The following is a 13,285-nucleotide window of genomic DNA, read 5'->3' as shown; positions in this document are numbered from 1 at the left end:
ACGGACTCGGGAGAGGCGAAGGTCGAGAGCCATGCGTCCTCCGAAACACAACCCAACCAAGCCGCACTGCTTCTTGACACAATGCACATCCAACCCGGAAGCCAGCCGCACCAATGTGTCGGAGGAAACACAGTGCACCTGGCGACCTGGTCAGCGTGCACTGCACCCGGCCCGCCACAGCAGTTGCTAGTGCGCGATGAGACAAGGATATCCCTGCCGGCCAAACCCTCCCTAACCCAGACGACGCTGGGCCAATTGTGCATTGCCCCATGGACCTCCCGGCTGCGACAGAGCCTGGGCTCGAACCCAGAGTCTCTGGTGGCACAGCTAGTACTGCAATGCAGTGCCTTAGACCACTGCGCCACCCGGGAGGCCCCCAGACAACATCATGCTGTATACTTCTGGCCCTTCTTTAGACACTGTGTTATCTAACCTCCAGACGAGCTTCAATGCCATACAACTCTCCTTCCGTGGCCTCCAACTGCTCTTAAATGCAAGTAAAACTAAATGCATGCCCTTCAACTGATCACTGCCCGCACCTGCCCGCCCGTCCAGCATCACTACTCTGGACGGCTCCGACTTAGAATATATGGATAACTACAAATACCTAGGTGTCTGGTTAGACTGTAAACTCTCCTTCCAGATTCATATTAAGCATCTCCAATCCAAAATTAAATCTAGAATCAGCTTCCTATTTTGCAACAAAGCATCCTTCACTCATGCTGCCAAACATACCCTCTTAAAACTGACCATCCTACCGATCCTCGACTTCGGCGATGTCATTTATAAAATAGCCTCCAACACTCTACTCAACAAATTGGATGCAGTCTGTCACAGTGCCATCCGTTTTGTCACCAAAGCCCCATATACTACCCACCACTGCGACTTGTATGCTCTCGTTGGCTGTCCCTCGCTTCATACTCGTCGCCAAACCCACTGGCTCCAGGTCATCTACAAGTCTCTGCTAGGTAAAGCCCCGCCTTATCTCAGCTCACTGGTCAACATAGCAGCACCCATCCGTAGCACGCGCTCCAGCAGGTATATCTCACTGGTCACCCTCAAAGCCAATTCCTCCTTTGCCCGCCTTTCCTTCCAGTTCTCTGCTGCCAATGACTGGAACGAACTGCAAAAATCACTGAAGCTGGAGACTCATATCTCCCTCACTAGCTTTAAGCACCAGCTGTCAGAGCAGCTCACAGATCACTGCACCTGTACATAGCCCATCTGTAAACAGCCCATCCAACTACCTCATCCCCATACTGTATTTATTTATCTTGCTCCTTTGCACCCCAGTATCTCTACTTGCACATTCATCGTCTGCACACCTACCATTCCAGTGTGTAATTGCTGTATTGTATTTTCTTCGCCACCATGGCCTATTTATTGCCTTAACTCCCTTATCTTACCTCATTTGCACTCACTGTATATAGACTTTTTGTTTTCTTTTTTTCTACATTATTGACTGTATGTTTTGTTTATTCCATGTGTAACTCTGTCTTGTTGTATGTGTCGAACTGCTATGCTTTATCTTGGCCAGGTTGCAGTTCCAAATGAGAATTTGTTCTCAACAAGCCTACCAGGTTAAATAAAGGTGAAATATATGTATTTAAAAAAAAAAATGTAGATACAGTGTGGACATTATTGGAGGGAAAGAGAGAGGATGAGATTTAGTATGAGGGAGAAGGGGATACAGGAAATTAGTTTAAAGAGTATATTGAGTAGAACGCCATTAGATATAGTCTTAAATATTTTTGTCATTTTTTTTTTTTGAGTTATGGGGCTGGCAGGTTGGATTTAGTTTCTCCCTGTCTCTTGCCCTCACTCCGGTACAGTAGGTGGCGGTAATGCACCATAACATTGGATGCCAACCGCCGATAAACCCCACCGAAGAAGAAGAATAAACCGGAAATAGCGACCGGGCCTAAGAATTTTTACTTGTCTGACTTGTTTTTGTTATTCACCGACTGGTAGTTGTCGTTATTGAGTTTCCGGACGAGAGAGAATCATGAAGATGACGGAGGAAAACAACGATGGAAATTCGACAATAACAATGGAAGATGTCCAAAGTCTTATAAAAAAGAAAGACACCATTGAAGAACAAATTAAAGCTTACTACGACGTTTTGGAAGATGTAAGTTGGTAACGTTACATGGATACGTTGTTTGTTTACATTTTGGACCAGCTGACGTTAGCGAGCTAACGCTAGCTTGCGAGCTCAAATGTGGTTGTTTTTCCAATAAGTTGTAGCTAATTTACGTCAATCAATGCTAGCTTTATTCAGTCTGTATTATCTAACGTTAGAAACAACGTGTGTGTGCGTGTTGTGAGGCTATTATATGACGCAAGAAATATGATTCCCCTTCAATAATTTGTATGTGTTCTCTTTTAGCAAGAGGTTGGAATGGAAGGTCCTTTGGTTGATGCAGAGGGATTCCCTCGCGCAGATGTTAATGTGTACCAGATCAGAACAGCAAGGCACAGTATTTCTTGTAAGAGAGCTTGTAGCACTGCTATGCAATATAACATGTTTTAACTGACACATTACTTGACATCAGTCAGACAAACTATTTACAGTGTAGTGTGTAAGGGGTTCCATTGTTCGTGTGTGCTACTGCCTACTGTATTTTTTTCCCCTGCTAACTATGGCCACCTTGTCAATGTGGCAGGTCTACAGAATGATCACAAAGCCATCATGGTGGAAATCGAGGAGGCCCTGCACAGGCTGCATGCTCTAGAGAAGGCGAAGCGCGAGCAGGACCAGGCAGAATCCCAGACTGAGTCCATGGAGCAGGAGGTCACCCTGCCCTCTCCCTTTGCCCGTGTGGATGCTGTCTCACAAGGCTCCCCTGCCTGTCAGGCTGTGAGTGTTTACAGTTTCTAGATTGACCTAAAACGTATATAGAATTTGTTTACAACACAGACATTGTTATTTACTTCGTGTGTTTGTTTGGGGTTATTTAAGAGTGTTTTTTTTTCAGTTGTGATACATTTATATTTTTTTCCCATAGGGCTTGCGAATTAGTGATGAAATCATAGCATTTGGATCCATCAACACAGGGAACTTCCAGAACCTGCAGAATATTGCCTCAGTGGTTCAGCATAGTGAAGGGGTATGTTAGTCTGTGACTATAATAATCTTGTTATAACCACTTGTATTTTATTGTGCCAAATGACTTAATCATTGGCGGGGTAACGTGCCATTATGACAGCAATATGAAATGCAGTCACTACAGTGATAACTTACTATGCGTGACATGTTGTCTTTTCTGTTCCTTAGAAACCATTAAACGTTACAGTGATTCGAAATGGCCAGAAGACCCAAATGGGACTTACCCCACAGCGGTGGTCGGGCAGAGGTTTACTGGGGTGAGTGTCCTACCTATTGAGCTAGAGATTAGACTGATTACTATTTGATCTAACTTTACTGTGGTTCACATTTGAAATACATGCCATGTCAAAATGCATATCATATACAGTGTCTTCAGAAAGTATTCACACCACTTGACCTTTTCCATTAAACATTTATTATTGCGATTGTGTGCCACTGGCTTACACACAATACCCCATAATGTCAAAGTGGAATTATGTTTTTATATATTTTTTTTTTAGAAATTCATTAAAAATTCAAAGCAAAAATGTCTTGCATCAAAAAGTATTCAGACCCTTTGTTAAGGCAAGCCTAAATAAGTTCAGGAGTAAAAATTGGCTAAACATGTCACATATAATAAGTTGCATGGACTCACTCTTTGTGCTATAATAGTGTTTAACATGATTTCTGAATGACTACCTCATCTCTGTACTCCACACATACAATTATCTGTAAGGTCCCTCAGTCGAGCAGTGAATTTCAACACAGATTCAGCAACAAAGACCATGGAGATTTCCCAGTGCCTTGCAAAGAAGGGCACCTATTGGCAGTGGTGGAAAAAGTACCCAACTGTCATACTTGAGTAAAAGTAAAGCTACCTTTTATAGAAAATGACTGAAGTAAAAGTGAAAGCCACCCAGTAAAATTCTACTTGGGTTAAAGTTTTAAAGTATTTGGTTTAAAATATACTTAAGTATCAAAAGTAAAAGTATAAATTATTTAAAAGTCCTTATATTAAGCAAACCAGATGGCACCATTTTCTTGTTTTTATTTTATTTACAGAAAGCAAGGGGCACACTCCAACATTCAGACATCATTTACAAATGATGCATGTGTGTTTTAATGAGTCTGCCAGATCAGGGGCAGTAGGGATGACCAGGGATGTTCTGTTGATAAGTGAGGGAATTGGACTATTTTCATGTCCTACTAAGCATTCAAGATGTATCAAGTACTTTTGGGTATCAAGGAAAATGTATGGAGTAAAAAGTACAATATTTTCTTTTAAGGAATGTAGTAAAGTAAAAGTAGTCAAAAATATAGATAGTAGAGTACAGATACCACTGCTTATTGGTAGATGGGTAAAAAAAAAAAACAGACATTGAAATCCCTTTGAGCATGGTGAAGTTATTAATTACACTTTGGATGATGTATCAATACACCCAGTCCCTACAAAGATACAGGAATCCTTTCTAACTCAGTTGTCGGGGAGAGGAAGGAAACCACTCAGGGATTTCACCATTTCACCTACAACTCATCCAGAACGCCGCAGCCCGTCTGGTGTTCAACCTTCCCAAGTTCTCTCACATCACCCCGCTCCTCCGCTCTCTCCACTGGCTTCCAGTCGAAGCTCGCATCCGCTACAAGACCATGGTGCTTGCCTACGGAGCTGTGAAGGGAACGGCACCTCCGTACCTTCAGGCTCTGATCAGGCCCTACACCCAAACAAGGGCACTCCGTTCATCCACCTCTGGCCTGCTCGCCTCCCTACCTCTGAGGAAGCACAGTTCCCGCTCAGCCCAGTCAAAACTGTTCGCTGCTCTGGCACCCCAATGGTGGAACAAGCTCCCTCACGACGCCAGGACAGCGGAGTCAATCACCACCTTCCGGAGACACCTGAAACCCCACCTCTTCAAGGAATACCTGGGATAGGATAAAGTAATCCTTCTAACCCCCCCCTTAAAAGATTTAGATGCACTATTGTAAAGTGGTTGTTCCACTGGATATTATAGGTGAATGCACCAATTTGTAAGTCGCTCTGGATAAGAGCGTCTGCTAAATGACTAAAATGTAAATTAGGACGTTGGTGACTATAAAACAGTTGCAGAGTTTAATGTCTGTAATAGGAGAACTGAGGATGGATTAACAACGTTGTAGTTACTGCACAATACTAATCAAATGACAGAGTTAAAAGAAGGAAGAATATACAGAATACTTTTTTTTTTACAAAACATTCATTTTGTTTGCAATAATGCACTAAAATAAAACTGCAAAGAATGTGGCAAAGAATGTATCTTTATGTCCTGAATACAAAGCGTTATGTTTGGGACAAACACGACACATCACTTAGTACAACTCTTCATACTTTGAGGCATGGGGTGTGAATACTGCGTTTTCAATAAATGTGCAAAAATGTCTAAAAACATATTTTCATTTTGTCATTATGGGGTATTGTATATAGATGGGTGAGAAAAAAAAAATATTGAATCTATTTACAATTCAGGCTGTAACACAAGAAACTGTGGACTAAGTCAAGGGGTATGAATACTTTCTGAAGGCACTCTAATTCATCACCTGAGATATTTATTTTAGTAGTAGTAGTTTATAAACCATTTTACATGTAGGCCATACTTGGCAGCTAAAAGCTGAATTGCAGTACACACAAGTAAACAAATCTCAGACTGCTTGAAAAGCAAAACAAACATCAAATAAAAATATGAATGACATGAGTATAGGTCTGGACTACAAAGTTCTGAATACTTTAAGCCTCTGACACATGGAGCGACAGTCAATAGCACAAGGCTTGAGCAGAGGGAGGTGCAGGTGGCCAACAGAAGGAGCTGAGCTGCCGGATCAGGTCATCTGGGGGTTGGCAGGTAGCTCAAGGCGTCTCTAAGTCCGTGCCTTCTCTGTAGATGTAGGACACCTGTGGAACGAGATGTCGTTTGTATTATTATTAAAAAAAATAAAAAATTCTCCCCAATTTTGTGGTATCCAATTGGTAGTAGTTACAGTCTTGTCTCATCGCTGCAACTCCCGTACGGGAGAGGCGAAGGTCGAGAGCCATGCGTCCTCCGAAACACAACCCAACCAAGCCGCACTGCTTCTTGACACAATGCCCATTGAACCCGGAATCCAGCCGCACAAATGTGTCGGAGGAAACACAGTGCACCTGGCGACCGTGTCAGCATGCACTGCGCCCGGCCCGCCACTGGAGTCGCTAGTGCGCGATGAGACGAGGATATCCCGGCCGGCCAAACCCTCCCTTAACCCGGACGTAGATGGGCCAAGTGTGCGCCGCCCCATGGGCCTCCCGGTCGCAGCCGGGCTGCGACAGAGCCTGGGCTCGAACCCAGAATCTCTAGTGGAATACTCTTGAGATATGAATTCCTCACTGCCCCTTCACCACTGAATTGTAGTCCCCCTCTTCAATCAAGGAGACCATAGAAACCGCCCAATGTAGGCCAATGTATTCCAATCAAAACCGCTAGCTGGCATTGTTAGCTAAATTATAATTAATCATGTATTTCATTTCTATAGTGCTTTTCATAGAATCTCAAACTGCTTCAAGAGCAAAAAACAACAAGCAATATTATATGACAGGTCAACTAATAGACGCCAAGTCTTTGAAAGCTGCGTCCTGGAGAGATGGAGAGGGTCAGTTTATGGCTTGAGCGGAGGGAGCTGGTCAGAGGATGGTAGATGATGGTGATTGTGTCTGCTGATGATCTTGTAGAGGGCAAGTCTGAGAACCAGCCTGACTTTTATAGCCATTGGACATAGCTACTAGACTTCTCCTCTTCCATTCTGTGTAGCACCCACTTGGGTGATGCTCCAGCAGATCTGGTTGTCAGAAAGCTCACCACACAGTTCAGAATAGTAGCCAGTCGTCCTCATTACGAGCCCTCTGCCTCAGCACTGCTGTATTCCTCGATCTCCAATTCCTCTCATGCTTCAGGTGAATCCTCAGATGAGCTAGCTATCTTGAAAAGCTGGTTTGCCATTAATTCTTGGGCAGGATTTTATTTTATCCAGACTAAATCTATACTAATTTGGCTAGCCAGCACCATGACAACTGTAGAAGATAAACTATTGACTTCTTATTAATTGTTTTCCCAACAGATGTAACATTGTGCCCATCCACAGATGATAAGGACCATGTGACCAGCAAGATCATAAGGGTTCAACTTTACCACCAGCCTTACTCTGTTATTCCACTGGATGGCTATGAGTAAAGGAATTGTTTGAGCCCATAAATTAGAAGACTGACATTTTCAACTGATTCAATGTCAACTTAATGTTCGAATAAAAAGTATTATCGTTATTTTCTTTGTGAGTTTACATATTGCTTTCAGTGTGATTTTTTTTTAAATTAATTTTTATATAATATTCGTCTGACATTTCCATTTGCCCAACTCCTCACCTGATGTAACAGCAAAAAAAAAAAAACATTTGACACATTTTTGATATTAGAGACATTTACAATTTCCACAAAGCCTAAGCAATTTAGCTTGGGGAGCCATTGTAATTTTTCTGGTTTCAGGCACAGTTACTCAACAATAGGCGGCAGGTAGCCTAGTGGTTAGAGCATTTGGCCAGTAACCCGAAAAGTTGCTGGATTGAATCCCTGAGCTGAGCTGACAATCCCCGAGCTGACAACGTAAAAATCTGTCGTTCTGCCCCTGAACAAGGCAGTTAACCCACTGTTCCCTGGTCGGCCGTTAACTGACATGCCTAGTTAAATAAAGGCAATTCTTTATATATATATATACACACACACACACTGCGTGCACAATTATTAGGCAAGTGAGTATTCTGATCTTATTATTTCTATTCACATTTTCGAACTCCAAACCATATAAACTTGAATGCTTATTGGATTTAATCATTTTCAGGTGATATGTATTTGTGTAATGAGGGAGGGTGTGGCGAAAGTGAATAACACCTTATATCAAGGTGTGCATAATTATTAGGCAGCCTCATTACCTCAGGTAAAATGGGCCGAAAAAGAAATTTAACTGACACTGAAAAGCCAAAAATGTAAAATGCCTTTCAGACGGATGCGACACTCTTTAAATAGCTAAACTATTGAGGTGTGACCACCGGACATTCAAACGTTTTGTTGCGAATAGTCAACTGGGGCGCAAAAAACGCATGGGGAAGAAAAGGCGCAAATTAACTGCAAAAGACTTGAGAATAATTAAACGTCAAACTAGCAGGAACCCATTATCCTCCAGTGCCACCGTATTCCAGAACTGCAACCTACCTGGAGTGTTCAGAGGTACAAGGTGTCAAGTGCTCAGAGACATGGCCAAGGTCAAGAAGACTGAAACAAGACCACCACTGAATAAGATTCACAAGTTGAAGCGTCAAGATTGGGCAAAGAAATACCTGAAGACAGATTTCTCAAAGGTTTTATGGACAGATGAAAGTGACTCTTGATGGACCAAATGGATGGGCCCGTGGCTGGATCAGTAATGGACACAGGGCACCACTTTGAGTCAGGTGCCAGCAAGGTGAAGGAGGGGTACTGGTATGACATCAGTCAGGAAGTTAAATCTTGGTCGCAAATGGGTCTTCCAAATGGACAATGACCCCAAGCATACTTCCAAAGTTGTGGCAAAATGGCTTAAGGACAACAAAGTCAAGGTATTGGAGTGGCCATCACAAAGCCTTGACCTCAATCCTATAGAGAATTTGTGGGCAGAACTGAAAAAGCGTGTGCGAGCACGGAGGCCTACAAACCTGACTCAGTTACACCAGCTCTATCAGGAGGAATGGGCCAAAATTCACCCAACTTGTGGGAAGCTTGTGGAAAGCTACCCGAAACGTTTGACCCAAGTTAAACAATTTAAAGGCAATGCTACCAAATACTAATTGAGTGTATGTAAACTTCTGACCCACTGGGAATGTGATGAAAGAAATAAAATATGAAATAAATCATTCTCTCTACTCTTATTCTGACATTTCACATTCTTAAAATAAATTGGTGATCCTAACTGACCGAAGACAGGGAATTTTTACATGGATTAAATGTCAGGAATTGTTAAAAACTGAGATTAAATGTATTTGGCAAAGGTGTATGTAAACGTCTGACTTCAACTGCATATGTAGCAGAAAAGCTGTAAAAAAAAATATATATATATATGTGTCCTCCGAAGAGGGACAAATATGGATGGGTTAAAAAATGTAACATATGTTGAGCAATATGTTTGGAACTGTGAGGGAACACAAACACACGCACACACACACAATTTTTGTTGTTGTATTTTTTGTATATCGTGGTATTTTAAATTTGTGTGACTGTGGCTCATTGTATCAGTGTTTTGTTGCTTGTCATGTTCTGTTTTTTGTGTGGACCCCAGGAAGAGTATCTGCTGCTTCTGCAAAAGCAGAATAAACTAACAACCATCGAATCGCACTAGAATTGCAGTATCGAATCACAATGCATAAAGAATCGTGACAATCACAATACCTATCATATCGGCATCTAAGTATGGTGATAATATCGTATCGTGAGGTTCCTGGCAATTCCCAGCCTTACTGGCTATATCTGTTTACAATGATATTCAACATACCGTATCCATCTAGAACAACAAGAGAATATGAAAGGATATAAATAGCATGTTTATGCTTGTTGGTAACTGGATAAAGATTAGGTTTATTGTTCAGTCCTGCACTGTGTAGTCTTAGATGAAAATGGGACCAAAAAAAATACATACAAAAAATAAACCTCTGTCAAGTTTGATGGGGAGCGTCGCTGCACAGCTATTTCCAGGTCTCTCCAGAGATGTTCAATCGGGTTTGGGCTCTGGCTGGGCCACTCAAGGCCACTCCTGCGTTGCCTTGGCTGTGTGCTTAGGGTCGTCCTGTTGGAAGGTGAACCTTCATCCCAGTCTGAGGTCCTGAGCACTCTGGAGCAGGTTTTCATCATGGATCTCTCTGCACTTTGTTCCATTCATCTTTCCCTCGATCCTGACTAGTCTCCCAGTCCCTGCCGCTGAAAAACATCCCCACAGTATGATACTGCCACCACCATCCTTCACAGTAGGGATGGTTCCAGGTTTCCTCCAGAAGTGACGCTTGGCATACAGGCCAAAGAGTTCAATCTTTGTTTCATCAGACCAGATAATCTTGTTTTTCATGGTCTGAGAGTCCTTTAGGGGCCTCCAAACGGGCTGTCATGTGCCTTTTATTGAGGAGTGGCTTCCATCTGGCCACTCTACCATAAAGGCCTGATTAGGGGAGTGCTGCAAAGATGGTTGTCCTGGAAGGTTCTCCATCTCCACAGAGGAACTCTGAGAGCTCTGTCAGAGTGACCATTGGGTTCTTGGTCACCTCCCCGACTAAGGCCCTTCTCCTCCAATTGCTCAGTTTGGCAGGGTGGCCAGCTCTATGAAGAGTCTTGGTGGTTCCAAACATTCTAGAATTTAAGAATGATGGAGGCCACTGTGTTTTTGTGGACCTTCAATGCTGCAGAAATTTTTTGGTACCCTTCCCCAGATCTGTGCCTCGTCACGATCCTGTCTTGGAGCTCTACGGACTATTCCTTTGACCTCATGGCTTGGTTTTTGCTCTGACATGCACTGTCAACTGTGGGACCTTATATAAACAGGTGTGTGCCTTTCCAAATCATATACAATCAATTTAATTTACTACAGGTGGACTCAAATCAAGTTGTTGAAACATCTCAAGGATGATCAATGCAAACAGGATGCACCTGAGCTCATCTTCGAGTCTCATAGCAAATGCTTAATGTATTTTAATACATTTGCTAACATTTCTAAAAACTTGTTTTCACTTTGTCTCTATGGGGTATTGTGTGTAGATTGATGAGGGAAAACAAATATTTAATACATTTTACAATAAGGCTGTAACGTCACAAAATGTGGAAAAAGGGAAGGGTTCTGAATACTTTCCAAATGCACTGTATATTTTTCATTAGCAAAATGACAGCCATGCACATTGAATCTGTGTGTTGTTGATAGCTACTGCCCTCATGGTACCCATCTATTTCAGATGGTATTTGTCTATTCTGTCATGTGGGTCAGGTAAAGGGCCAGGGACCCCTTTTATAAACTTTGAGTTTGTACAAAATATACCCCAAAATGTGCATGCATGCACCAGTTTTCACGCAAAAGTTGCCTTTTTTTTTTTAAAGTACCCTATCTGAGAATGTGCTCACCTCCCAGCAAACTTTAGACCATGCGTACACACACCTGCTAGTGGTTGAAATATTGCATTGCATCCTGGCAAGTAGACCTACAGTAAGTGCTTTGTGCAAATGGGAGATATAATGAAAAGCTTATTCATAAAAAAGAAAAGAAAAACTCTAACAACAATGTAGCCATTTGCCATTAGTGAAAAGAGCGAAAATCTATGTGTTTTGTTTTTAGAATTAATAATTAGACACGAATCCTTTTCCTATTTATTTTATTTTCATAACCTTTGCAGAGTAAACTCCTCACCTTTTCTGGCAGTGACGGATTCATATTCCCAAAGGAGCCATACAACAAATTACCATGTGCATCTCTCATTTACAGTAATTATATCTAGTAGCCTTGTAAAATAGATACAGTAGGCTATAAGTATTTCAAGTTTTGCAATATCATAGGCAGCGTGATTTATAATACCGGTATACAGTAGTAAGTACTGTAATTTATTGTTTTTATTTATTGCCTGTCCTAGACAATGTTTCAGAATTCAGGGGCAGATCATATTGAGGTTGGGTAAAAGTCGATGCAAGACATTGTTGAATTCAAATCTTCTGCTGAATTTTCCATTGTTTTCTCTTTCAGAAACTGACACCGTCATTTTCCAGATACAGCCAGCATAAATCAATGCTAAAGGTTAAAACAGTTTATGTAAGATATATATATATATATTTTATAGTATGGGTAGTCTACAGTAATACTGTGCGATAGGAGCCCGAAATCATTGCCTATTTACTTTCAGAGTTGCTTATTTAATTTCAGAGCCTATATGTAGGCAGGACATCGAAACCCAATAATTTATTGATAAACTAAATATTGAACAACAATTCGTATTTTCCATGCCGTGCCCTAATGCCACTAAATATCTGTATGCGCCATTTCTGAAAAGACTGCCCATGCACAAAAATATTTATATTTATCAAATTTGGCGCACGCCATTCATACGCATGTTTCCTGTTATAAATCAGACCTGTTGTAGAAAACTGTGCGCGTGTGAACAAGCGTCATAACTCCGGCTGAATAACGTCCACCATTCACATTTTATGGTGACATTAACGCCCTTACGTATCTGCTGTATAATTTGGAAGTATTGGAATTTGGCCAAGACAGTAGGCCTATATCTAAAGGAAATATCAATGGCAAACTTGATCAAATGTTTTTGGAGGTGTTGGCAGAAATGTTTTTTGTTGTTGTGACATTTGCTGTATCTGAAGGTTTCTGAAACACAAAAACAATTTCACATTTTTGTGGACCTTTTGAATTAAGTCATGTTTTTCATTTACTTTCTCCCGAATATAAATTTGCTGCACTGCCCGCGAAATCTGAAATATTGTCTACTACATTTTTTTATAAAAAATACTGTAAAATATAATGCCAAATATCAACTTTCTGTTCACCTGTTTAATTATACTGTATGTTATAAACCGCGCTCCCTTTCGGATGCATTAAGCAACAAAAAAATGAATGTATAATAGCCTATCTAATAGGCCCAATTAAATGAGGGATGCGCATGGTAGTTTGTTTGTTGTATGGCTACTTCGGGAATATGATCTCATCATGGCCAGAAAAGATGCAATGGTTATATGTATTATGTGTTTATAAATGAAATATTGTCTTGGTTACTCGAGAAATGTGTCATTACAGTATTCGTAGCCTACAAACGTCAATGGAAAAGGTGAGTTCTACTGTTAGACTGCGCTTCAGATCTCATAGAGCAAAATACTTTAAACACCTGTAGCTTATCTATTTACTATTGTGAAGTGGGTCCAATTAAATGAGAGAATGGTCGAATGGTAGCCTATCCTAACTTGTTGTAGGCCTGTAGGATATTTCGCCAGTATGAAACCATCTCAGTCAGAAAAGGTGAGAAATTTATTCTGCAAAGATCATGGAAGTTAAATAAATAATTATTTTAGAATGCAAAGATAAAATACATCGATTTTCGCTCTTCTCCCTAACAGCAAATTATTGCATATTGTTATTATAT

At 41.2% G+C, this 13,285-nt stretch overlaps 1 protein-coding gene across 1 annotated transcript; it reads left to right on the top strand.

Annotated features, from left to right (window-relative positions):
- The first annotated feature begins 1,982 nt into the window (after positions 1 to 1,982).
- Positions 1,983 to 7,425, top strand: psmd9 (proteasome 26S subunit, non-ATPase 9). Its single transcript, NM_001141185.1, is given in 6 exon segments — positions 1,983 to 2,131; positions 2,390 to 2,489; positions 2,667 to 2,860; positions 3,009 to 3,110; positions 3,278 to 3,366; positions 7,208 to 7,425. Coding segments are annotated over 6 exon segments (639 nt in total). The 5' UTR covers positions 1,983 to 2,005; the 3' UTR covers positions 7,236 to 7,425.
- Positions 7,426 to 13,285: the final 5,860 nt, after the last annotated feature.

Source organism: Salmo salar, chromosome ssa24 (genome assembly GCF_905237065.1).
Source record: "Salmo salar chromosome ssa24, Ssal_v3.1, whole genome shotgun sequence".
Taxonomy (NCBI): Eukaryota; Metazoa; Chordata; class Actinopteri; order Salmoniformes; family Salmonidae; genus Salmo; species Salmo salar.
This window is presented reverse-complemented; position numbering and strand designations above follow the sequence as displayed.